This window comes from Dermochelys coriacea, chromosome 12 (genome assembly GCF_009764565.3).
Source record: "Dermochelys coriacea isolate rDerCor1 chromosome 12, rDerCor1.pri.v4, whole genome shotgun sequence".
NCBI classification, from domain to species: Eukaryota; Metazoa; Chordata; order Testudines; family Dermochelyidae; genus Dermochelys; species Dermochelys coriacea.
Window position 1 is genome coordinate 36,162,823 of NC_050079.1, and position 27,512 is coordinate 36,190,334.

Genomic DNA, 27,512 nt, shown 5'->3' on the forward strand with positions numbered 1-27,512 from the left:
GTTCACTTATGCCAAGTATTCCATAACTCCTTGCATTTGCTGAAGCAAGCATTTGGCATAAGCAGATAGGAAACTTGCAAAAAAATAATCAAGATTCATGGACATAGTTTGGGGGGCACAGGAGGGGCATTGGCCCCCTCCAAAAGTGCAAGTAGGTGCAGAATTTGCACACACCCCTTCACACACAGCCCCATTGGCCTGACAAGCACGGCTCCCCTAAATAAGTCAAACTATGCCTATGCATTCATCCTTGTCTTTTATTAAGACATAGAAAGTACCTTCATGGACCAGCACCTGGAATGCTAGTATCCAAGACAAAGATAAGGAGGAAAAGAACAAATTAGGGAACTGGAACAAACTGATAGGTTAGATTTTAGTGACATGTAAAGAAATGTGTCACTTGTAAAGTCATATAAATAATACCAGCTGAAATGCATAACTTGTGGAGCACACCTTCTGGATAAGATGAATGTAACATCCCTGCACAGGACTGCTCTTCAGAGACTGGCATCATGTAGAACTTTTTTCTCTTGTACCATATTAATACACCTGACTGACACTGGTTATTTGGTCTCTTGAGTATATTACATAGTCAAAAACAACCAACATGTGATCTCATACAATTGACTATACAATTTATCAACACTCTCCTTCAAGCAGCATCTCCCAGCCCATGCTAGCTACTCTTCAATCAGTCCCTCTCAGGCCTTCCTACCAGTACCTGGAGTCCTTTCTTCCCCGAGAAGAGGATCCAAAATTCTCTTTGGGCCATTTCCTGTCTGTCAGAGAAGCCATTAGTAAACTCATTTTACTACTTTTTACCAAGCAAAAACTCCCACCCCTTCTATATTGGCAGGCTTCCCCAGGCCTGTCTTATCTACAACCAGAAGCCTGATTGGGTCACATGACCTTATTTTGTCTCACCTGGGGAGGAGGGATTGGCTGTGTCACAGGTGAGGCTGAAACTCTTATCCCCTTAAAGAGCCAGCTGCCTTGTGACAATAAAGAATGCACTAGAGGAATTCTGCTCTACATCCTCCAAATGACACTTTCACAAGCACCACCAGACTCTGGGTCCACTGTATTATGTATCACAAGAACAAGATAGTGCTATTGTACCAGCAAAGCTAACCACGACAGCTTCAACTTAACTGACAGAGAAGCTCTTATGACATTGGGAAATCATGCCTGAGGTCCAGGCAGCCAGAGAAGCCTGGAATTCCCCTTCTAAATTCCTGTATATGCATGCATATCCTTTCTGGGAAGTGCACTGAGATCTGCAAGAATTCCTTTTGGAAAAATAGTTCTAACACTGACATCAAGCATCTGGGAATAAATAAAACAGCTAAACAGCCCCATAAGGGAGATGAGTAAAATAAACCATGAAATACCATGTATTTCAACACTGTATTTTTCACTCCATGCATCAGATGAAGTGGGTTTTAGCCCATGAAAGCTTATGCTCAAATAAATGTGCTAGTCTCTAAAGTGCCATAAGGACTCCTCGTTGTCTTTGCTAATACAGACTAACACGGCTACCACTCTGAACATGTGAAATTTGTGCATCTGGTAGGTGCCCGCAAGATGGAGCTAGAGTTCAGGAAAAGCTGCCATGAATGGACTAGTGTTAGGATTTGGGCTGGTTGATAGCCCCAGGCTAGGGTCTGGGGTGGATGATGGCCCCAACCTAAGGTTAGGCTTAGGGCCAGTTGGTGACATCAGGCTAGAGATGGAACCTATTAGTGTCCACAAGTTAGATTTATGTGTGGGGCTGGTGGGTAGCCCTGGACTACAGTTCATGGAAGGTGGCCCCAGGTTAGGGCTAAGGTTGGGGCCAGCTGGTAGCCCCAGGCTATGGCTGGAGACTAATGGTTTTCCTAGGCTAGGGTTAATGTTGAGAGTAGACCCCCAGTTTATACCAGCTCCTGCGAAATTGAAAGGGGAGAGAAGGGGGCATGAAGGAGAGAGAGTAGCTTTTCAAGCATTAAGGAAAGTAAAAAAGAAAGAGAAACCAGCAGGGAATTCAATCCAAATTCAAAAGCTGACAAGAGTGGGCAGGGCTGGGTTTCAGGACTCCTTGGTAGTGGTGAGAAGCTGCAGAGGAACGTTGTGAGCTAGGATTTAGTATCGAGGGGCTGGAGGACTTTGCACAGTGTGTGCGCAAGGAAAAGGGACAGGAGACTATAGCTTGGGACCAAGTGTGTATCAAGAGGGTGAAGAGTAGCCAGTGGCTGAGGGCACTGCGAGTGTAGCCATGTGCTTGCGGTGGTAGTAGTGAGTATCCAGGGGCTGGATCCTGCAGTGAAGTAAGTGTGTGTGTGTGTGTGTGTGTGTAGCCAGGGGCTGGATCGCACAGCGGGGAGTGTATGTGTGTGTGTACCCAGGGACTGGCTCGTGCAGTGAAGTGTTGTGTGTTGGTGTGTGTAGCTGGATCGTGCAGTGGGAAGTGTGTGTGTAGCCAGGGGCTGGATCCTGCAGTGACGTGGTGTGTGTGTGTGTAGCTGGATCGTGCAGTGGGGAGTTGTGTGTGTGGTAGCAGGATCGTGCAGCGGGGAGTGTGTGTGTGTAGCCAGGGGCTGGACCCTGCAGTGACGTGGTGTGTGTGTGTGTAGCTGGATCGTGCAGTGGGGAGTGTGTGTGTGTGTGTAGCAGGATCGTGCAGCAGGGAGTGTGTGTGTGTAGCCAGGGGCTGGACCCTGCAGTGACGTGGTGTGTGTGTGTGTGTAGCTGGATCGTGCAGTGGGGAGTGTGTGTGTGTGTGTAGCAGGATCGTGCAGCGGGGAGTGTGTGTGTGTAGCCAGGGGCTGGACCCTGCAGTGACGTGGTGTGTGTGTGTGTGTAGCCAGGGGCTGGACCCTGCAGTGACGTGGTGTGTGTGTGTGTAGCTGGATCGTGCAGCGGGGAGTGTGTGTGTGTGTGTAGCCAGGGGCTGGACCCTGCAGTGACGTGGTGTGTGTGTGTGTAGCTGGATCGTGCAGCGGGGAGTGTGTGTGTGTAGCCAGGGGCTGGACCCTGCAGTGACGTGGTGTGTGTGTGTGTAGCTGGATCGTGCAGCGGGGTGTGTGTGTGTGTGTGTGTAGCCAGGGGCTGGACCCTGCAGTGACGTGGTGTGTGTGTGTGTGTGTGTAGCCAGGGGCTGGACCCTGCAGTGACGTGGTGTGTGTGTGTGTAGCTGGATCGTGCAGCGGGGAGTGTGTGTGTGTAGCCAGGGGCTGGACCCTGCAGTGACGTGGTGTGTGTGGTGTGTGTAGCCAGGGGCTGGACCCTGCAGTGACGTGGTGTGTGTGTGTGTAGCTGGATCGTGCAGCGGGAGTGTGTGTGTGTGTGTAGCCAGGGGCTGGACCCTGCAGTGACGTGGTGTGTGTGTGTAGCTGGATCGTGCAGCGGGGAGTGTGTGTGTGTGTGTAGCCAGGGGCTGGACCCTGCAGTGACGTGGTGTGTGTGTGTGTGTGTAGCGGGATCGTGCAGCGGGGAGTGTGTGACACACACACAGGCTCAGAAGCTGCCCTGGGAGGCGGGACCCGGCGCTGAATCCCGGGACAATGCCCGATCTCCTCAGCCTGCTGCCGGCCGCGCTGTGCCTTCTCCTGGCCGGGTGGCTGCTGCGGAGCCAGCGCTGCCCCGCGGCCGGGCCGGGCGGCAGCTGCCGCCGCTACTCGGTGCCCGGCTGCGGCTTCCAGCTGAAGAAATGGGCCATGCGGGGGATTCTCTTCTTCGCCTTCCGCCGGCGCCGGAGAGAGCGCGGCGGCGCCGCCCGGCGGGAGCCGAGGGGCTCAGGAGCCGGCCAGGAGGCGCTGGAGCGGCTGCAGGGACTGGTCTGCCATGCCCACGTGAGTGCGACCCCAGCGGGCTGGAGCTCGGCAGCTCCCCGGGGATCGGGGGAGACGCGCAGGACTGGGACCAGCGCCTCCTCCCGGCAGATTTGTGGCGATCATAAGGGCAGATTCTTCGCTGGTGTGAGGCCCCACAGAGGCATTTATACGCCTGGGATCCCCACTAGACTCTGGCCGGGTTCAGGCAAAGACATTAACCATCTAGCTTCGGGTGTAGCCATTTTAGGCAAAACCATGTTGGTTATTACCTGAGTCCTGCTCCTCTGCTTCCCTCTGATTGTGTCACCCTCTTGTCCTGCCCTGGCAGGGATGCTTCTGTGTGTCTGTGCAGTGGGCATCTGATCTCAGTCGGGGCACCCTGACCCTTCTGTAATACAGATAATAAATGTTATGAAACCACTGTTGCAGGAACTTGAACCAGAATAACATTGCAGGGGCAAGAAGCTAGAGGTGAGAAAGTGCGGGCAAGCAGGCAAGGCGGAAGATGCAAAATAGCTAAAGATATAGGGCCACATCTTCATCTGGTGTAAATGGGCATCACTTCATTGAAGTCAAGTTGATTTACACCAGCTGAGGATTTGGCCACTGTCATTTTTTGGAGAAACTTCTACCAATTTGCGACATTTTCTAAAGGTTTTGAGGAATCCAGAATTTCCTCTCTTTTTTCAAGCTGATTATCATCACATTGGCATTGTGTGTGGTTTTGATGGGTAGGGATGGTGTCCCTAGCCTCTGTTTGCCAGAAGCTGGGAATGGGCGATGGGATGGATCACTTGATCCACCTGTTCTGTTCATTCCCTCTGGGGCACCTGGCATTAGCCACTGTTGGAAGATGAGCTAGATGGACCTAGCTCATACTGAGCTAGATGGACCTTTGGTCTGACCCAGTATGGCCGTTCTTATGTTTTATTTTATTTTTTAAATAAAAGGCTATTTTTAAAGCTGGTGTTTGAGGGGACACACCGGGACACAAAGCAAGTCATGAAAATTGTAATAAGTGATATTGGATGGGCATCTTAAAGTAGGGCTGGAAGAACCCTTTGTGTTTTTTCCAATTGTGAAAGCCCTTTCTGTGGCAAGGACAGAGATCGCCTTCCAAAACTGTAGTCACTCTATGACCAGACAACACTCCTACACCAGAGTGATCCGAAAAGTGGTTCAAACTGTAAGCATCACCTATCACCCAGCTTTGCCGTTTTCCTCTCAGACTGAGAGCAATGGAACACCTCTTCTAGAATGCTTCCAGAAAATTTCAACAATGGTTCTGAAACTGTCTCTGCAAATATCTATTTTGACAGTCCAATGCATTCTGCTTTGCTCAATATAGGACCCACTTATCAAACTTAGCTACCTCAAGTCAGGCACATGCATATATGCATATTTAGCTGCTTAGATGGGCACTTAGTCACCTGAAGTAAGTATTTTTGGGCATTATTCTGAGTACATTTTTCAGAGGCAGGAATTTATCCGCACACAGAAGTCAGGTTATGCATGTGCAAACCTGATTTTTGAAACTGCATCTGGTGAGGGGTTGCACAATTTGTGCATTTATACAGCTGAATTTGAAAATTTGGGTCTAAGCACATAATAGAAGCATTAACATTTATCATTTGGACCCTTAACTAGTGGCCAATTACCGTTATATAAGGCACTGATGAGACCTCACCTGGAATACTGTGTGCAGTTCTGGTCTCCCATGTTTAAGAAGGATGAATTCAAACTGGAACAGGTACAGAGAAGGGCTACTAGGATGATCCGAGGAATGGAAAACTTGTCTTATGAAAGGCGACTCAAGGAGCTTGGTTTGTTTAGCCTAACTAAAAGAAGGTTGGGGGGAGATATGATTGCTCTCTATAAATATATCAGAGGGATAAATACCGGAGAGGGAGAGGAATTATTTAAGCTCAGTACCAATGTGGACACAAGAACAAATGGATATAAACTGGCCACCAGGAAGTTTAGACTTGAAATTAGACAAAGGTTTCTAACTATCAGAGGAGTGAAGTTTCGGAATAGCCTTCCAAGGGAAGCAGTGGGGACAAAAGATCTATCTGGCTTTAAGATTAAACTCGATAAGTTTATAGAGGAGATGGTGGTATGATGGGATAACATGATTTTGGTAATTAAATATTCATGGTAAATAGGCCTAATGGCCTGTGATGGGATATTAGATGGATGGGATCTGAGTTACCCAGGAAAGAATTTTCTGTAGTATCTGGCTAGTGAATCTTGCCCATATGCTCAGGGTTTAGCTGATCGCCATATTTGGGGTCGGGAAGGAATTTTCCTCCAGGGCAGATTGGAAGAGGCCCTGGAGATTTTTCGCATTCCTCTGTAGCATGGCACACAGGTCACTTGCTGGAGGATTCTCTGCTCCTTGAAGTCTTTAAACCACAATTTGAGGACTTCAATAGCTCAGACATAGGTGAGAGGTTTTTCGCAGGAGTGGGTGGGTGAGATTCTGTGGCTTGCGTTGTGCAGGAGGTCAGACTAGATGATCAGAATGGTCCCTTCTGACCTTAGTATCTCTGAATCTATGATTGGATTTTACTGAAATCAAATTCTAGCTTCCCTGTAAATCTGAATATTTTGCATACAGTTTTGAGCTATTGCTCAATTTGACTCTGGGATAACAAGTAAAGCACCTGGGTTTGGAACCACTTCACACTGAGGTTAATAGTAGTGCTATTTGCCAGCTGGACAGATGTAAAGTCAGTCTGGGTTGGGACTCCAAATGCCTGAAGACATCAGGCATTTTAAAACACATGAAGCACAAGAAGGCTTGTGACAAGGCCTCCTTGGTGCTACAATAATACATACAATAAATAACCATTTGGACTTGAAATGTGTCAAAAATCATCAAAACAAAAAGTTTTGATGTTTCTAAAACAAAATTTCCCCAGTATTTTGGGCTGGTTACAAATTTTGAAAACTTGTCTTTTTTTGGTCCCAGTTTGGAACAAAGCAAAATGCCAAAATTGTCAAGTTTTTTTTGCAAGTCATAAATTCCATCTTCTGGCCAACTCCAGGTGACTACTCCCCACTCACCAGGCTACATCAAAGGAAAGACACAAATGCGAAGTTGCTAAGAAAAGGAGTACTTGTGGCACCTTAGAGACTAACAAATTTATTAGTCTCTAAGGTGCGACAAGTCCTCCTTTTCTTTTTACGGACACAGACTAACACGGCTGCTACTCTGAAAAGTTGCTAAGAGGGAGGCTTGGTGTCCCAGATTATGATATGGAAGTGATCAATGCTAAAAGGAATGCAAATGTGGTTGCCAATGCTCTGTGCAGGAAATATGTCAATGGTCAAGCACCCTAGTTACACCCATTTCTTTTAGGGGGAGATCTGACAGTATTCATTGCAAAACTAGCAACCTGGTTGATTTAGGGCTATATCAGGCTTGTTCCAACAGACCACAATTCCGGGGTTTTCAGTCATATTTTCCTTCTCCTACAATTTCCTCTCATTGTTTCTTAACTCCCAAGTCAGCAAAAAGGAAAAAAAAATTATCAAGGTCTAATGAGCAAATAAATGGAACCATTGCACAATCAGTTGTTAAAGTAATTGCTGTGGAATGCAGAGATTATTTTTTGTCCATTTCTTAAAGAGACATGTGGCCACACAAATATTAAAAGAGGAAGCAGCATTGACAGCTGATTAAAAATAGTGGACTGGGAGCGCACCCACTGACCAAGTATGACCTTTTGAAAATCTATTAACCTCTTGGCAGCCCTATATAAATAGAAATGAGAATACTTACCTATTTGCCTGAAGTATTGTAAGGCTTAATATAATACATTGCTATTTTTAAAACACTTTGAGATGCTTGGTTGGAAGGGACTTGGGGGCGGGGATTGCAGGTGTTGACTAAAAGCAGTCTCTGGATCAAGTCCACTAGTGTCATTCTACAAAGGACCCACATTAGGAAAAAAGAACATCCTACATCCTTTGAGTAGAGGGGAAACTTAACTGGCCTGATGATTTTTGACATGCATAATCACTCTTCCCCACATACCTCGCTTCCGTTTTTTCTCGTTCTCTCTCTCAATGCTAAAACATTTTTTCCCATTACCTTTCTGTAGGCCCTGGATTCAGTTTACTTCACTGGGTTTACAGAAACCGACAAGACTTTTGTGATCACTCGTCTTGCAAGACGTCCGAATGGGCTCTGTGAAATGTGGCTCTTCCTCCAAGTGGATGGAATTGGAGAGTTTGAAGTAAGTGGAGGGTGAGAGCGAAGTAAGAGGTTGGAGTTTTGGGGTAACATTCAAGGGTGATGTTCGTTACCCATCTGGAATTTAATATCGAGGTTTGACCCCAAGATTATTATTCTATTATCAAGGGTAATGTCTAACGACCAACCCAGAATGGGGCTCCATTGTACCAGGCACTGGACAAATGGAGAGTTGACAGTCCTGGCCCCTAAAAGTTGGCACTTAAATAGACAAGACATTCAGGGTGATAGATGGGGTATTACGTACAAGCAGAGTGAATAATGTAATGGTCAATGTAGTGGCCAATATGGATCCCTGAGAGACTACTCAAAGAATGGACAAAAAGTAACTCAAGCAGAGGCTAAAGTTTTTTTCCTCTTCATAAACATCAACATCCAGAATTCTGTGCAAGACAGCAATGCTATGACTAAGGTCAATTACAGGGTACCGTGTCTGTCCCTTTCTTCCCCCTCACCCTGTTCCAGTCTCTTTCCCCATCCTCTTGTTTCTCCATCATCCTTCAGCAGCAAAGGCGGGTCTTACTAGCTCAGTTATGCCTCTGCTCCATAGTAGCTCTTTTTCCAGTGGCTCTGGGAGCAGCAGCGTGAAGCAAAATACAATCGTGATCCTAGTTCATCCATTACTGGGTCATAAACGATTCACTCAGCTGTAGGGCACTATGCAGGAGGACAAGGAAAATGCACTCTTTCCGTGTTCCTGCATTGAATGTAGCTGTTGCCATGCCCCTGAAGTAGTGTGTGATTGTGCATTAGTGAGAGAGGTTTGAACTAATGTCTTTGGTGGAGTTGACCTTTTTACTGTTCACAAATTGCCCACAAACTGCTTGTGAATTTTAAAATTATGCTTGTAAGATTCCTAGGAACATATTTGTGCAGTGAGCTGCATGCTCCTATTTAATCTGAGAGGTTGCTGACCTAAGTCACATGGTAAGGTTACCATTCTGTCATTGGGCAATTTACATTTTATAAACAAGTGCTTGAAGAAATCTGTAAGGTGTTGAATATTTCAGCTAAAGGACAAGGAACATTTTAGGGAGACACATGTAGAGCTACTTATTTCTTGCTAACTGTAAGTGGGGGAATAGTCCCGCACTTGTGGGGAACTTTCCTGGCTTCTGCACTGCCCCGGTGAAGTGGGCTAGCGAAAGGATCTGAGTCCTCGCTCCCACTTCCTTTACCCAGTTGCCTCCCTGCCTTTGAGGACTCCCCTTCCACTCTCCTGTCTGGCAGAGTCCTCGTAACCTCAACAAGACTGGGCCCAGGATTCCTGGGGGGCTCGACCCCAACCCTGCTGTGGTCACCTAGGACAGGGGCTAGGGTGTCCCCACTCCGGGGTACTCTGTCTGCACTGGGCACATCTCAGACCCACTGACCATTACATACAAGTTAAAGCAAATGCAAGTTATTTAATCAACAATTAAATTTAAAAAGAATAAAGAAAAAATGGGAAAGGTTAAAGGAAATGCATCAGCCCGCTCTGTGGTAGGGAACTTCACAGACAGTGTCTCTGGAACGTCAGGGCAGTTCACAGTCTGTTCCTTGGAAGTCCCAGGCCTTCTTCTCAGGCCCTGGCTGTGCTGCAGGGACGCTGTGGATTAGACACTTGCTCTGATGGTAGCCAGACGCTCTCAGGCTCTAAGTGGTAGGACCCTTCTTCCCAGTGTCGCCCCCGCCCTGTCCGGGTTACGATCCAAGCCTGGCCTGCACAGCCCCTTGGCTGAGGTGTCTCCCTGTGCTGGGCCTGCTGCCCAGGGTCCCCCTCAGTCTCCGCAGCTGCTCACTGCACCCGGCTCCGGACTGCTCCAGCCCCAGCTGCACCACTCTGACTCTGCACTGCTGCAGCTGCTCTGCCTCCAGCTCCCTGGGCTGCTTCTCTGGCCCCTCTGCCTCTGGTTGCTGCAGCTCTGCTCCCAGGACAGGTCTGCTCTGCAGGCTGCTTCTGTGACTCTGCTCCCAGCACTGACCTGCTTCGTGGGCTGCTTTTCTGGCCCCTCTGGCTCTGGTTGCTGCAGCTCTCTGGATCTGGCCCAGCTCTGCTCCCCAGCTCAGCTTGGACCCCTGCTTTCTCCTTAGCTCGGCCCCACTCTGTCTGATCCAGGCAATTCCTGCTCACAAAGAGGATGGGACCTCCCTGGCCACCTGACTCTCTGATTAGCCTCCTCACCCTGTCATTCAGGCTGACCTGGAGCATTGGCCTCTCCCCATTGTTCCTGGGGGCTGTCAGTCTCAGGGTCCTGATTTCCCATAGACCCTTCCCCTTTTAGTACTGGGAGCTAGCCAACCAAAACACCCCCACTGACTGTTAGTAAGGGGACAAGAGTCCCGTTACATAAAAACCATTAAATCTATTCCTAGGTGTGTGTTTGGGTTGGTTTTTGGTCTTGTAAATGGCTGGATTCTTTCTTGACTGTGGAATAGAGAAAAATATAACAGATTTTTTGACTGTCTAGTAGACTACATATTTTAGTTTCTCTTGAGTACTTCTGGAACAAATGCCTTTATGCATTTCACATAAAGAATTATATGCACATGAATAAAAGTTCTTCTCTAAACATTAACAGGACTAAAAAGCAACAATCCAAATGTTTGCATAAAATCAAACAAGTTAGGAGCTAAATACACTTAGTATTTTCATTATAGTAACACGAGAACCACAAAGAGCTAGAAGAGCTTACAGTCTAAATAGATGAGATGGACACAGGGTTAGAGCAAGGAAGTATTATCATCCCCATTTTGCAAACTTGGAACTGAGGCAGAGTGAAAACACGATTGTATTTTGAATTAAATCACAAGTGAGATTTAGCAAACATGCCAGTACATTTTCCCACTGTTTGCCGAGCTGCAGTTAGGGAGATGTATGTATAACCTGGACTCGCTGCTCTGAGTTTAGCAGTTGCTAGGCAGTTAGGTTTCATTATCTGTTACCTGGCTAGTATTAACTGCAGTAAATACCTGGTGATTTGAACAGGATGGTATTTCAGACTCTGTTATGGAAGATAAAACTGAAGTCTTAAAACAGTGATTGAAAACTGCTGCGTGTTAGAATAAGTAGGTGCAATTGGCTCGTGGCTGGGACCATGTGTGTGCAATTGACAGAAACCCAAGTCTTTTGTAAAGCCAAAATATTGCATATAAAGCTATTTTTACGCGAGAGAGTGACAAGGGAAGGGATGCACGACAGATGCAAATCCCATTGACACCAAGAGGTGTTACTTATGTGCAGTAACTGCAGAATCAGGCCCCTCGGTTAGTAAGGATTCTGCTTGATATGTTCTGCAGGAGTAACTTCAAATAATAATAATTTCTTTACCAGCTGCATGGTCCTCTACAGCTCCTGCCATCTGCAACATTCCCCTTCCTTCACCACTGCCGCAATATCACCTCTTTCCAAATTTCATGATAAAACAATTTTTTCTCCTTTCCCTGCTATTTAATTTTTCTGTACCCCTCTATTATCAACTCCCATGAATGCATGCCTTAGAGTGGATTCGCCATCTATTACTTTTTACAGCACAACTTCCTCTAACTTATATGATATATGCTGATATAACCCGTAAAGCCTTTCATAATGCAGTTTACCTTTAAAAAGTTGTGCAGAATAACTGCATAGGGTGAAATCATCTCTCCATTGACATCAATAGCAGGTTTTTGTAACATTCTTTGAGATCTAGTGGTGAAAGCACTATACAAAAGCTAGGTATTATTATTCGCCATTGACTTCAATGGGGCCAGATTTCCTCCATTAAGTTTACAACTGTGAGCAGTCCCATTGAAGTCTACATAGGGTGATTGACTGGCAGAATGATAGGAATAATGATGGATGGATGAATGGATGGATGGATGCATGGATGGAGGATGGATGGATAAAAGTGGTTTTATCCTGGTATAATTACGCCGGTCAATTTTCCCATGTAGACAAACCCTAAGAGCAATGTGGTAGTAGTGGTTACTGTTGATAGTGTTTGCATCATGAGGTCCTAGAATAGTAATTTACGATTTCATTCCATTTACCACTTGTGCTGTCTGCAGTGATTACTTGATATTCATCAACTCAGGTGTTTTACATGCAGTTTTCTCCTCTGTGAAATATGTGGAATCAAAAAGTTGTCGCTGTCAATGTTCCTCCCACAATAGATGAATAAATTATAACCCCCATCTCTGCTTTATCCCCACACTTTAATTCAATAAATGTTTTATTGAATTGTCTCTTAGCACCCAGTACATCCGGACATGATGGTGAGCAATGAATCTGAAAAATGCTGGCGTGGCGGAGGGCTGATGATTGAGTGCTTAGAGCCACACAGACACTGGAAAATAACGTTCAATGGACAACTCAGGTATTATCATGTCACCTCTGTGGGGAGATGATTGCTAAGATACAGGATTCTGACTCAGGAAAACTGGGTCCATTCTCAGATCTGCGAGGGACTTTGCTGTGTCACCTTGGAAAAGTCATTTAATCTCTTTCTGCTTCAGTTCCCATCTGTTAAATGGAGATGATGATAATGCATCTTTTTTACCACCTTTTGTCTATATTATCTATTTAGGTAAGTTACTTATGTGGTCAGAGAGTGCCCTGCACAATAGGACCTGGCTCTGTTCAGTTAGAATGGTTACATGGGATAAATCGTGCAACTACAAAAGAGATTTCAGGACAAGTTGTGTACAGCCACTTACAATAGCCTTTTCCCCGAGCTTCAGCTAAACTCTGTGGAAGCACGGGCTAGAGTGCTGTCTGGTCAGGATAATTTAGAAAGCATAACACAGAGTTCGAAACAGTGAATTCCATTTCTTATTATCACCTTCAAGTCCTATTCAAAGACAGCACCATACCACCAAATAGCTTACTGTACAGATGTTTATATGGAATACAAACAGCTCAAGCATTTTACCCAGTATTTGGAAATATATTTAAATAATTTTCTATTAGATAATAAGCCTAGCAGTGTATTCTTCTGATATCAACTTTAACAAACTCTGCTGTTGATATCATGGAAGTAGACTTTGTAACATCTGCATCACAATGAAGGGTTTCAGTATAACATTTACATTTTACTTTAGCACACATGCACTCATTCTTTCCCCTCTGATCTTCTTCAGAGATAACTTCTGGTGTGATCTAAAATGTATAGTGTCAATGATAAAAATTTCAGGCAACAGCAAGAACTGAAGTGTCTTTTATCTTGTCCATATCCAAACACTTCTGCCTAGCCAGGAAACTGGAAAAAATGTGGTCTGGGGGAGATTCTTCTGCTAGCCTACTCAGTCCTTTGGTGACAGATGACTTGCTCTCTTGAGATTGTGTTTCAGATGGGAAATCTATATCTAAAATGTGACAGGTTTTGAGGCTATGGTTGAAATATTCAAAAGTGTTTAAGTGACTTAGGAGCCTAACTCCCATTTTTGAAAGAGATGTAGGCTCTTGGAGCCAGATTTTCACCGGTGTTTAGGTGCCTCAAGATGGAGATAGGCCCCAAATGGAATTCACAAAAACACTTGAGCATGTTAGTTGCCTATTTGCATCTTTAGGCCCCCAAATAGCTGTGAGGATCTGGGCCTAGGTGTCTGACTTTCATGGACTACATGCCTAAGTCACTTTTGAAATTGGAGCTAAGGCTCCTAAGTCACTTGGGGTTCTTAAAAATTTTACTCCAAGCCACAACACCAGATGCATATTTTGGCTTTGAATTATCATTTAGCCAAGTCCCCGGAGAACATCTTCTAGCACTATATAGAATAATTCTCCATCCTCCACAAGATCAGATTGACTCAGCTCTCACAATGAGGATATGACTTGCAGAAGTGCCAGCTTATAAAAGTTGGCTACCTATGTTGGCTTCACAAAAGCTGTCAAGCATGCTTAGTACCTATAACACTTCTCTTTAGATTTTTCTGGTTTGCCTGCCCTACCCAGATACAGAAACAGGTGATTTTAACAAAGCCCTTCCTCCCTCTCCATTGCTACTTTCCCGTTCGTTGGACTTAAACTAATTAAAGGTTGGGATATAAAAGCATATGGGTTACACAACAGCTCAGTAAATGAAAAGGGAGAAGTGGAAAAAAAATGTAAGGAATGTTGGTAAATGATGCTGCTGATATAGAAACAAGGCAAGATAATAACACATTTAATCTTCCAGAAAGGGACCATATCGGCATCAGTGGAATGAAGAGGAGGGCGAACTTGTCCACGTTAAATTCTCTTTCCAGTAAGAGCATGGCAGTTTGATGGATCCATTTATTTTGTCAGAGTATAAATAAGAAGTTATGGGCCAGATCTTGACCCATTCTAATTCTGCTTAAATTATGCGTGGACCTTGTTTTGTCCTTCAACTCAGGGTGAATTTCTTCCTGTATGTATAAAAAAATTCCCAGTTAAATTACTAAAATAATTTATTGAGGATTGGCCTGATAAATACAAATCTATTATCTAATCATTGCCTGAGCGTTCTGTTAAGTGATTTGTCATTTTATTAACTCACTACAGCAAAAACTTTACTTATATTTTGGAACTTTGAATTTAAAGGAAAGCTGCTATATGCTTAATTGTCAAAATTAGGCCTTCTTTAAAAAGTTTTATAGTCCCATAGGGCATCTAGGTGCCACTATTTATATATTTTCTGTATTTGTGCAGAAGAGGTGGGTAAAAAAAAAAGAGTAATGAACAACCATAGTTTATAGTAAGGCTGCTGTGGCTATAATCATCTAGTTAGGAAAGAGAATACAAGCTAACTAAAATTGAGCCACAGTCTGCTTTTGCCTATCTATGGACTTGGAATTTTGTATACATATCCAAGGGCGGGATTTGACGCATAGCGTCAATGATAGAAATATATACACAAGGCATTAAACTGAGCAGCTCCGTGATGGATTGTGTAAGAAACAGATCCAATGTCTGCATCATAGCAAGGGTCAAAACTGGAGGGGAAAGGAATGTTTTAGTCTAGAGTTAGAAGCACATTTTTATAGGTCCCTTAAACCCCGCCACAACTTTCCATCTCCCTTAAGCAATCTGTAAACTGGGAAGAATCAAGCTTATTAAAGATGATCATGAGTAATATTCAGAATTTTTTTTAGTTTATTAAGATTATATTTTCAGAACTATTTTTTTCTAAGGGCTGTAGTCTCCAGAGTACTTTGATTATACACACAGAGCCAACTCTTCATGTAATGGCCTGCTGCTTTGATATGCTGTTGTCACTTCCCAGCAGCATAGAAACTATAGGCAGATATAACTGTGTCTTCACTATGGACTTTTGCCAGCACATACATGTCAATCAGGGATAGTATGTCTTCATACTCCAGACTCTCATGGCTTTTTTGTAGTGTAGAGTTGGCCTGTGTTTGATTTGTGGTTCCCTATTCCTCCTGATCTATAGGGTGTGGCTACTCACTTTCCGTCCAAATTAATAATCTGCTGACAAAAGTACATGGCATTTGTGCTACAACATGGGGTGTGTAAGTTACAATAGATCACGAGAGAAAAACGAGGCAGCAATATCGCAGATTAGAATCTTCTGCTATCCCCACTGCCAAGCCAACTTGATGAGTAATTAGCTGACATGTCCTGTGCTGCCACACAATAATTGCACATTAGCATCATGGTTTCTCCACTGTTCCCTTGTTCATTTTCCTAGAGAACAGAAATATCTAGAAATATTGTAAAAATCAGAAGATTCCAAGCATGAGAAATACAAAGGCACAAATCCTGCAAATAAACTGAAGCTTTGTCTGAGTCATGATTGCAGGGTTTGACTCAATAGAAACTTAAAACTGATGAGATTTTCCTTTCTCTTCTTTTGTAGCTGGACTTCCTTTTCAGATATATTTGACTTTAACCTTGACAGTCACCCTAAAGTGTTTGCACATGCCATTGCTTTGGAAAAGTGGAGTGCAGAATTCTTCCGAAGAATCAAAAAGTGAGAGACAGTTTTAACTCTTCTGGGGTTGATGGTAATTTTGCTTTCCTAGCCCAGCTAGTATTACCAGCTAGTTTTGCTGCAGACCAATTCATAATAAAACTGATCAGATACAGTCAACTTCTGTGTAAGTTTCTGCCTTTGTTCTGAAGGTTGTGTGTATTTTTATTATTTATAAGAAAATAATGTAATTTAAATCTGTATATTAAAGAACTTTGCTCCTCACAGCTACCTCCTGGCCTAGATGAATACATAAGGTACATTTTTATTGTAATATGCGGTAGTCACCCGTAAGGAGTCAGAATTTGCTAACAGTTGCTATGCACATAATTTAGACCCTGATCCTGGTATGCATTCTGTGCAGGCACCAACACTCACATGGGATCCCATTGACTTTAGTGGGGCTTCTTGTGAGTGCCGGGATCTGCCCTTTGTTGGAACAGGGCCTTAAATGGCAAGTTCATTGGGGCAGGGACCATTTCATTCTTGGTGTTTTTTTTATAACATCTAGCACTGTGGGATTCTGATCCTGATTTGGCCCTTTGTCTCCACTGCCTGGCTCCTGGTGTAGGCAATTGTGTGTCTCTGAAATGAGTAAAAAATGCTACCGTCTCTTCTGATATGGCAGCGTTTTACACCCACTTTGTGCAGGTGTAACTTACTACACAATTACACTGAGGCAATGTCTTGGGGGTGTGATTCGCCTGCTCGGGGGCGCAAACACTCGCCCTAGCTCCCAAGAGTATAAATAGCAATGTAGCCATGAGAACAGCAGTGGAGGCTTGGCTGAACCCGGCCAAGTACACACTTGCCTGAAACGGGTGCTCAGCTCAGCTGTGCTGCTGCTGCCCATGTGACTGTGGCTATGCTGCTGTTTATACTTGTGTGTGTACATGAGCAGGGGAATCACAACCCTCTCTCGCACCGCAGATGCAGCTGATAAGGCAGAGAAGAATAGGCCTAAAAACATTGTCTCCCTGGTTCTAAATACAGGGAAAAACAGTGAGATCGTTGCTGACGTATGCTGACTTTTAAGTGACAACTGCTGAACTGTCGCTTTTGTAGGGAAAAAAGAGGGCAATTATTTTAGGAAGGGGAGAATTTCTTCTTGCCTCAGGGTGTCTTTTTGTATAACCTATTTATAGGCTGAACGGTTCGGAGCAATATTCTTAAAACTCAAAAATATGTCTGACAACTTGCAGCTGGGATCCAGATGTTCTGAAATCTGTGTGTCTTTCATAACAGAATCAACCCTTTTCTGACTGGGCTTCGGGGAGTGTGTTTGAATAAGAAGCTTTGTTTCTTAGCTGCAGGATCTTTACCACCCTGCCACCCCCCCCTTTTTTTTTCCAGAGATGGGGAACAACATTCTCGTTATGAACAATGGGGCCAGTCTATAGGAGAAATTGAAATTGAAGGTCATGAGAAGAAAGAGGTCTCTATGAGAGGTGTTCGGAGCCACTCTTATGGTAACAATATCCTGAACGATTCTATTACGTGGCAGCCTAGAGGTTATCTTTTTGGCTATTAAGTATTGCAGCATGAACCCTCTTAAGTGTGACTTGTAAAATGACCTGTTTCATGATTAGATCTAAAGTTGTTTAACAAAAAATGTTTTGCAGCTGAATTTATGATATGCAATGATCAGAATCTTCCCACTGCAAGCTCATTCATGATTTCTCACTTTAAATACCAAACAAAGCTTGTGCTGGAAGAACACACTGTCTTGTGACCACACAGCCGCATTCCTTTAGCAAAGGGTGTGCCTAAAACTTTATCCCTCTCCATGGCCCATATGGCTGAGAGACAATCTGAGAGACTGAAGATTCCTTCTTTGTCCAACCCCACATTCGGAGCCAGCTGACAGCTCTGAAATGGTGCTAATGTCTGGCTAAGGGGCCCACTAGGGTCGAAGGTTCCTTCCAGCCTTGCATGTAAGCAGTGTGAGCACATGGGATGGAGGGGCCTTGAGTGGTGTACATAAGGCCCTATAACCTCTCCCCACACAGGTGTTGTTTGTGGAGAGTTCACTCTGAGCCTCCCTGATTCACAGGCCTCCCTACCTCCATCCACTTCAGCGAGGGTGTCTGCTTCCTCTAGGCAGCATTAGCCTCTGTGGTTCTTGTACAATGGGGAAAGGGGTTTAGGATCCATGGAAACCCTTACCATAGCTGCAGGCCTGTCCCCAGGATTGGTTAGGTCAGTACAGAGTAAGGGGGCTACACTGGCCTATTGATACTAGCACAGTTAAGTATTTGACTTAGTTCTAAAGAGCTTTCCTAATTACAGCAAAGAAGAGTCTATCCTGTGGGGGTCATGCCACTACCTAGAGGTCTATTCTCTGAGCTGCACTGGGCAGGCAGATAGCCCTGCTTGCTAGCTTGGGGCCTTGAACAAGTTAAAGGGGAATGTTTGGCCACCAGTTATTATTGCAGCTAATTAACATTAGTCAGGTCTAAAATTAAATCCTTAATAGGAACAGTTTCATTGATATTTCTCCCATAGGCCTTTTTATAACCTTAGTATGTGATTGCCTGGTAGAGCATTTCTCTGGCTCAAGATAAGGAAGCCAGATACCTTTATATAAATGCTTGTACTTAAAGTGCTCAAGAAAGGTAAACTTTCAAGCACATATTCTCAATTTTTTTCCCCAGGCATCCGAAACTGGGCTGAGATTTACCGATATGTCATGATTTTGATGCATTGTGAGGTAGGTCTCATCATGCCTTTCAGCACTCTAGAGATCAAATGCAAACTTCACTCGACTTGTAGGATATGTCTGAACGTCCAGAAGCAATATTCTAGGAGGAAATCAAATATCGTAACAGCCACATCTTTAGACCCTGCTTTTTAGCAAGTTATCTCGTTGCCAAACCTATCATTAACACTCACTGAACTAGTTCTCAGTAGCACATGCTTGCTGGACTCTGACCTCATTAAGCATCTCTGAGATATTTGTTTATACAATGAACACACAAGAAGATTCATGGGTAAACGATCAACTTGTGATAGTGACATTGTGCAATTTGCTAGGTGCAGGGGTGGGCAGTTGCCATCCTCTGAGACATCAGATAATGGTTCAGATCCTCTGGTCTGTCTGAGTTGTGCTTGGCACAGAACGCCTTCCACCCCCCATCCCTCCTTCCCACTTCAAGCCATTTTTAAGTTCCTTCCATTTGGTCTGACCAGTCCCATGCATTGGTACAAATTTGAGCACTGCTCTAATTTATGCTTGGCTGTCACAACCCCAAGGGACTGCTCCTGCAGCTGGGGATTGCCAGGTATAGAGATGCCCCAGCCACACACCCTTTCCCCAGGGATGCCAACTCCTGCTCCTTTCCCTGCCCCTCCCACTTTGATTTGAGGGTGTGGCACAAAGTTACTGTACAGACTCTATTCCACCTGGGGATTCCCGTTGCACAAAGGAAATCTATAGGGGACTGGAGCTGCACGCTTTACAATAACTTTGAAGCTTCAGAGTGCGCTACTGAGAATGAGTTCTCAGAGTGTCATTGGTGGTTACTGCAGCATTAGTTGCTTTCTCTAGAAAAGTTCATGCATGAGGACTCTAAGGATGTGGCTGTTAATCCTTTTTGAAGGTTATATTTCATTTCCTCGAAGGGTGTGCATCTGGGTGATACAAAACCACTCTTGCCATTTTCTGTGCCTAGGGAAACTGCTTCTAAAACATCAGTTTGTTTCCTCTCATGTTTCACTCAAAACTTTAAACATCTTTTGTTAGCCCCAATTCTGGTTTGCAACTTCTCTGTTATCAGGAGCTTCACCACAGTCCCACCCCTGAAATAGCAATAGGGAGGTTTTATAAAATGTCCTTGTATATGGGATCCCCCCAGCACTTACATTTATTTCGCTAGCTTTCTCAATTTCTCATTCCTCCTTTGCCAGACATCTTGTTTTGATCTGACTGTGGGTCCCTGCAACACACTGCTCATCTCTGCGGGTGACTTCTGGGGACAGAGCCTCAGCTCCTGTAAATTGGCACGGCTCCTTTGATGTCAATGGACTTGGAGCTACCCTGATTTAGACCAGCTGAGGGTTTGCCACGTTCTAAGCCAGCTCCAAAATAAAAGTCTCTGCAAATATTTGCATATTGTTTGCTCAGCTCTCTTTCCCAGGCTGCATTTTTTGTGGCTATGCTGAGGAATGTGCAGAAACATCCTGGTAGGAGCAGCTGGCCTGGTGGAATTATTACTGAGGGGAATCCAAGCTTGGGCATCTTGCCAGGCAAAGGCTTCTTAGAATGCATTTCCTGTGTTGATACAGGTGTAGGGAATTCGAAAATGTCAGCATTTCAAGAGATAAACTCTCAAGCAAACAAACAGAATGAGAGGGCTCAATCCTACCTGGCCAACATCACTGCATGCCTTGTAAAATCTTGTATGCATGAATAAGCATCTGTCTTGATTAAACATGCAGCATTGTGCAGATGTGTCATAGGGTAGGACTGAACCACTGGATTATAGGTTCTTATCACCAGGTGATACCCCCACAGCAATTTGTTTACAGTTACTGAGGGTATGCCTACACTGAACACCTCCCCATCCTCCCTGCAGTGAGTCTCAGAGCCCGGATCAACTGACTCATGCTACGGGGCTTAAAATAGCAGTGTAGACATTCCTACTCTGGCTGGAGTTCACACTCTGAAACCAAGCGAGGGTCCAGGCTCCAGTCCCATAGCGTGAGCCCAAGGCAGTTGAGCTGGACTCTGAGACTTGCTGTTGTGGGTCTGTTTTTTGCAGTGTATACATACCCTCAGAAGTTAAAATTATTTCCACCACATCCTTTTGATTAGAAGCCACCCATGTGTTTGCTCTGATAGGAAGGAGTAAATGTTTGACTGGAAGAGAGTTGGCATACCCTTCCTTTGTGTGTATAAGCAACTCATGATGGGCTGAAATTTACATGATAATTGCAGGAAAGGAATGTACTCTAGAGCAGAGGTGGGCAAACTTTTTGGCCCGAGGGCCACATCGGGGTTGCGAAACGGTATGGAGGGCAGGGAAGGCTGTGCCTCCGCAAACAGTCTGGCCCCCGCCCCCTATCTTCCCCCTACCACTTCCCGCCCCCTGACTGCCCCCCTCAGAACCCCTGACCCATCCAACCCCCCTTGCTCCTTGTCCCCTGACTGCCCCGACCTCTATCCACACCCCAATCCCCTGACAGGCCTCCCGGGACCCTTGACCCATCCAAGCCCCACCCCTCCTTGTCCCCTGACCAGCCCTCCCAGGACCCCCATCCCTAACTGTGCCCCCAGGACCCCACCCCCTATCTAACCCCCCCGCTCCCTGTCTCTTGACTGAACCCCCTCTCCGTACCTCTGCCGCATCCAACCGCTCCCTGTCCCCTGACTGCCCCCCTGGGACCTCCTGTCCCTTATCCAACCCCACCCCCCTTACCATGCCAGAGGCAGGACAAGCTTATTGGAAAGCCTGGGAGGTGGGCGGGCGCAAGCCGCACTGTCGGCGCGGCGGCATAGCTGTGGGGGAGAGGGGACAGTGAGGGAGGGGCTGGGGGCGGGCCTCCCCAGCCGGGAGCTTAGGGGCCAAGCAGGACAGTCCCGTGGGCTGGATGTGGCCTGCAGGCCTTAGTTTGCCCACCTCTGCTCTAGAGCCTTAGAATCAAGGTGGGGCAGGTATGAAAAGAATAAAGGTGCATTTGCTTCTTTATTTAACATTTTCCCTATGTTTTCTTAGACACTTCTAGTCCTTACTTCTGTGTCAGCTTTTATTTCTTACTGCTGCTACTGCCTGTTCTCATCGTCTTGCTCCTGCTGGCTGCGTGGTCCTCCTGTGATCCCTTTGGGTATCCTTCTCCCTTTCATCTCCATAGCTTCTTCCATGCAATGCCCTTATGCTGTGCCAAAACACATAAAAACACATAAAGCCATTAAACATCACAGCTGCATCAAGGTTAATCCTTAATGTGTCCGGTTTGAAGTGTCTGCCTCACATTTACTGAATGCTTTTCATGGGAAATATAAAATGTCTAGTACTTAAGAGGATGTATCAAGAACGTTTGGTGACATTTAGAAGTTAAATGCTGCATATGTATGGTCTTCTCTGGAATCTCTCATTTTAGGAGATCAGTGGCATTCTGGAAGAAAAGTGGCAAATAGGAATTATGTTGATGGTAGCATCATAAACTCAGGCATCTCATCTGCTCCTAGCAATGAGAATACTTTCCCAGCTCCGCTCTTTTTCTTACAGGGTGGGACATCAGCACACTTAACTGTTATTTCTGCACCATCAACTACAACACAGTAAGTTCAAGCAGTCTGTGGGACTTATACCTGCCTTGTTCTGCACTGGTATGGCCAGGTTTCCTTCCAGACCACAGCCAGACCTTGGCTTTTGCCCCCAAAGTTTTGTGGTTGCAAATAATCATGGGTCCAGCTTTCACCTTCAGTTATTTGCAATCTCTGTTTAGATCATTCAGCTGTCGAAGTATATGATTTATTGGCACCAGTTGAGCACTTCCAGACTTCCAAGTTATTTTATGTGCACTTGCGAGTGAAAGATTGGAGGCAAGCATTTGAAATCTGGCCTTTTGTAGTCTGTGTGATACTAATGTAGCTATTAAGAAGAAAATACTTATATAGCATCTGAAATCTCAAAGCGCTTTACTAACATTAATAAAATCTCACAGCAACTTCATGAATCCGGACACATTATAACCATTTTACTGACGGGCAAATTGAAATGGGGTGGTTAAGTGACTTGCCCAGAGGACACAAACAAATCAGGAATCATTGTGGGGAAATAAATACAGGAGTCTCAGTCTTTTTACACAGAGGAATCAGTTTGCAGCTTAAAGGCAGGCGGTGTAATGTTTCCGGTGAAATGGGCTGGAGAGTATGTTTTCAACAAGTATCCTCTTGCAATGTTTAGACTCAAACTTTAGAACTCCTCTTCCTGGATTTGGTGACTTCTGGATTTTTAGCCTAACATCATCTTTTCTCAGGTTCTTCACAAGCCTTTCTAGCCAGCCCCCCAGCTCTGAAGTAAAGTCCATAAAAATTCCCCTTCCCTGAGGTTCATAAGAACTGCCATACTGGGTCAGACTAGTGGTCCATCTAGCACAATATCCTGTTTTTGACCATGGCCAGTACCAGAGCCTCAGAGGGCATGTACAGAACAGGGAAATTTTGGAGAGATCTAGCCCTGTCTTCCCCTCTTTGCTTCTGGCAGTCAGAGCTTCAGGGTCTCCCTGATTATGGGGTTGCATCCCTGACCAACTTGGCTAACAGCCTTTGATGGACCTATTCTCCATGAACTTAGCTAGTTCTTTTTTGAACCCATTTATACTTTTGGCCTCCACAACATCCCCTGGCAATGAGTTCCACAGGTTATTTGTACATGGTGTGAAAAAGTATGTTGTTTTGTTTGCATTAAACCTGCTGCCTGTTAATTACATTGTGTGACCCCTGGTTTTTGTGCTGTATCTATTCATTTTTTCCACACCATTCATGAAATTATAGACCTCTATCATATCCCCTTAATCGTTTCTTTTCTAAACTGAACAGCCCTAACCTCTTTAATCTCTCCTCGTATGGAGCCATTCCATACCCTTGATCATCTTTGTTGCGTTTCTCCGAACTTTTTCCTGTTCTACTTTTTGAGATGGGGTGGCCAGATCTGGACCGTATTCAAGGTGGGGGAACACCACGGATTTATATAGTTGCATTATGGTATTTTCTGTCTTATTTTCTATATCTTCTAATAGCTCTTAACATTGTCAGTCTTTTTGACTGCTGACCCTTCTATCCAACTGGCTCTTACGTCCCTTCACTGTCTTCCTCTCAAGAGCCTCACTATAAGTCTTGCCTCTTGCCTACTCTTTGTTCAAGAGAGCAAAGAGATCTTTAATTTCCTTGCTCCCTTTTCCAGCATGTATTACCATCATCTGCAGTTCCCAGGGTTCCTTTGGGAACCACACATCCTCAGCTCTGTGCTGAATCAGAATTAGGGTGGTACTGCCCTGTAGCCTCCCTTAAAGGGCCAGCATTCTGTTCCATGAAAGAGATTGTTCGTTTTAATTGAGCATTGGAAACAGTGGCCTGCACCAGGCGTGTTCTGTTTTTTCTTTCTCTCAGTCTCACTGTAGGTTATGTTCTTTTCCCCGATGGGAAGAAGGCTGGCATTGACTGGTCCAATGCCTCACTGGCTGAAATGGCTGATGATGGTATTATCAGAGATTTATACCAAGTCAGTTTCACTGCAGGTAAGTTAAAGGAAGTCAGGTCATCTTCAGTTTTTTTCAGTACTAAACAAAATGATTTAGAGTCTAGAAAATAATTTCACTGAATTATAAGACAGGTACAAGCAAGAGGAATTTTGCAAGATGCGCTATTTGATTGTATTTTCCAGAAAGCTTATGTACAAGGAGGGGGAGGCCAAAATCAACTAACAAGCATGTCCCACTCCAAACCAACCCAGTCAGCTTCTGGCTGTAAGTTCCAGACTGTCCCTTCAAAAGGCAGAACACCCTGCTACAAGTCACTATTATAATTGTATTGATCCTATTTTGATTTAATTGTATGTGGTTACCTCTCAAAGGGTCCAGCTACCAGAAGACGTACAGGGTATGTCTACACAGCAACTAGGCATGCATTTGGGCTTGGGTTGCAGGGCTGTTTCATTGCTGTGTAGACTTCTGGGCTTGGGCTGAAGCCCAGGCTCTAGGACCCTGCAAGGTGGGAGGGTCCCAGAGCTCGGGCTGCAGCCTGAGCCCCACGAGCCTGAGTTGGTTGGCATGGGTCAGCCACGGGTGTCTAGTTGCTGCATAGACATACCCACACATGTGCTTAACTTTAAGCATTGGAGTAGTCACATTGACTTCAGTGAGGCTATTGGAGTGCTTACATATAAGCACATGTGAAATTCTTTGGTGGCTAGTAGCCTCAGGTAGCTGTCCCAGACAGGATTTCAAATCCCCAATTGTGCTGAACATCCTTGTGTGGCTCAGGTTTAACTAGCTGGGAAATGAGTGCTGCAATTTCCAGTCTCCTTTGGTCAAAGCTCACATTTTGGCTTGGGAACCAGCTGCTCGAAATGGTGGAGGGCCAAAGAAGCTGTAGAAAAAATGTTCAAAATGTACACAAATACTTACAATGTTTTTTTTAAAAAAGGTTTAAGGATGGGGGACTGTATGAAATCACATGAAATCAACATGAAGCTAGTTTTCAGCTTTACTTAAGTACTCTATCATATGTTCAAGGAAACCTGCCTACATTTTTCCTTCCTAAGGTGGCCAGTTCTTTGAGGTTCATGCTATACTTGACAAGCAGGCTCGCCCTGTGGTATATAATGGTTTAACCGGAACAGGAGTATTCCATGAGTGCATTGCTGATTTCCAACTGAATCAGACAGTCCCAGGCTGGGGCTTGGTTGAATTTTATTACAGGTGAGATTCTGGTATACAGGAGTAGAGAAATTATTCTTATACTGAGAGCCCAGTGGAGACAGAAAACAAATATGCTTTTGAACAAAAGTCACATGTGAATTGCCAGCCTTGGCGTTCTCTGTTATTTGCTTTCTGTGAAAGTTTGTACCAGCACCGTTTGTTCCAAAGAACATTTTTGCAAAGCAAAACTGTCCTGAATACTTATGCATGTATTCTTGTGTCTATGTGTGCACCACAGGGCTTGTGCAGCATCTTTGAATCTCCTGCTGGCTTTGTGAGTTGGAAGGCCATCCGCTCTGGGAAAATGAACGAGACTATGTCAAATTGGGTGGCCTCTCGCATTATGTAAATAATGAATCACATGCATTATTTACAAACAGCACTTTAACCATCTCAAGGCTGAAATCTGTTCAGCCGAAAGTTTTGTCAAACAACTGCAAGTAGCAGACAAAGTATGAATAAACTCATTGTTTGTTCATGGATAACTTTGGTCACAGCCCTGGTAAAGCTCCCCCTGCTGGCCATTCACCAGGCTGTTGCTTTGGGCCCACATGCCGTGTGGTTTGGGTCTTGAGCAAGGGGGAAAGTAAGTCAGGACGCTTACTGGTACGGGGCCGGGGCGGCTCCGGCCCCTGGAAGGGGCGGGGCCTTGGGCAGAAGGGGCGGGGCTGGGGGAAGTCAGCATTCCCCACCCAGTCCTTCCAGGCTGCCTGGCCCGCGCTGCCCGGGGCTCCCATGTTGATTTAAAGGGCCCGGGGCTCCAGACGCCGCTGCTGCGGTAGTGGCAGCGGCATCCGGAGCCCCAGGCCCTTTTAAATCGCCAGCCCCAGGGCAGCTGCTCCCTTTGCTCCTCCCCCGCCCATCGGTGGCGGGGGGGGGCAAAAGGGGCAGGGACATTACAGCGCTGCCGTGGCAGTGCTTTGATGTGGGCTGGGTATGGGCCAGTGCGGGTTCTTACCAGTACCCAGTATCGGCCTGTACCGGCTCACTTTCACCCCTGGTCTTGAGGCACACTCTTGCGGTGCAGTTCCTCCATTTTGCACTGCCTTCTGAGAGCTGAGACCCTAAGGTCCAAATGCCTAGACCCAGTGACTTATGCCAGCTCCCCCAGAATCCCCAGTTGCTTAAGCACACCCTTTCTTACAGCTCCAGCCTTGGGGTCACTCTGGATGATAGTTTACTGTTCCAGGGACACATCATAGATAAAGCACATAACACCCAGAGTCTGCAAAAGGGATTTTAAAACAATTACTCTTTACTTGAGACAGCACAAGAAGTATATAGGTCTAAACTAAACAACACAACATCTATATGCCATCCCTGCCTCAGTTTCCTTACCATTCTGGAGTGTTCTTCAGGATTTGGAGCAATGTCCTTTCAGGATCCCAAGTCCCTCTCTCCTGCACCTCTCTCATTATGGCTCCTCCTCTGGAACATGGAGTCTCCCACTCTTCTAACCAGCTTCCTTTGGCTTGGTCCCATAGTCGAAGAAGACCTCCTCTGCTATGAAAGCATGCTCTTCTGTTCCTCTCCTGCCTAAGCGTCCCTTTTCTCTGAGTCCCTCTGGGTTTTTAAATGTGAGCAGTAGCCCCTGGTTTTTGTGTTTTCCTGTTGGGAGATTTTCCATTCTCCACTCCCCTGCAGATAAACTTGGTTGAATGGGTTTTTCAGCTCAGGCATCTCCCTTAGCATACCCACTATTCAGCCAGAGCCCAGCTGTTATGGTTAATCACTTCTTTTTGTTTATTCTGTGATATGTCAAGGACCCTATCTGCCCACGGTTGACTCACTACACAGTGAGGCCTTTGATGATACAGCAGTTGTATAAAATTAACCAGAATTCATAAATGGTGCATAGACAGATTACTTAAATTGTCACAACTTGTGAACAGGAGAAAAGGATACAGTCACCAAATGCATCCCTCACTGCAAATTGTTCACTCGTCTGTGCTGAGAAGTATGATTATTTCTGATTCCCTAGAGAATCCAGTAAAAGATTAAGCCCAAGTTTTTCCAAAATTAGTAATGATTCTTGGGACTCAATTTCAAGCACCTTAAAGGGTCATTGATGTTCAGAGGATGGGTGCTCGGCACTTTCTG

At 45.2% G+C, this 27,512-nt stretch overlaps 1 protein-coding gene and 1 long non-coding RNA gene across 5 annotated transcripts in view; one reads left to right on the top strand and one right to left on the bottom strand.

Annotated features, from left to right (window-relative positions):
* The first annotated feature begins 2,982 nt into the window (after positions 1–2,982).
* Positions 2,983–27,512, top strand: part of LOC119841347 — a 31,403-nt gene continuing 6,873 nt past the window's right edge. Inside the window, exons 1-10 of one of the 4 annotated variants that reach the window (XM_038368713.2) lie at positions 2,983–3,830; positions 7,922–8,056; positions 12,286–12,410; positions 14,211–14,279; positions 15,876–15,989; positions 17,343–17,458; positions 18,644–18,699; positions 22,217–22,269; positions 24,103–24,230; positions 25,256–25,412. In XM_038368713.2, the coding sequence (XP_038224641.1) occupies positions 3,543–3,830; positions 7,922–8,056; positions 12,286–12,410; positions 14,211–14,279; positions 15,876–15,989; positions 17,343–17,458; positions 18,644–18,699; positions 22,217–22,269; positions 24,103–24,230; positions 25,256–25,412 (1,241 nt within the window). In that variant the 5' untranslated portion in view covers positions 2,983–3,542. Of the gene's footprint in view, positions 3,831–7,921; positions 8,057–12,285; positions 12,411–14,210; positions 14,280–15,875; positions 15,990–17,342; positions 17,459–18,643; positions 18,700–22,216; positions 22,270–22,436; positions 23,203–23,732; positions 24,081–24,102; positions 24,231–25,255; positions 25,413–27,512 lie in introns of those variants that run through there. The other 3 variants (XM_043494719.1, XM_038368719.2, XM_038368715.2) reach the window with 3 other exon arrangements.
* On the bottom strand, positions 13,900–27,067 carry LOC122456230. The gene is made up of 3 exons (XR_006274989.1): positions 26,751–27,067; positions 21,721–21,863; positions 13,900–14,421 (listed from the first exon to the last, which is right to left on the bottom strand). It is a non-coding gene; the product is annotated as an uncharacterized LOC122456230 (long non-coding RNA).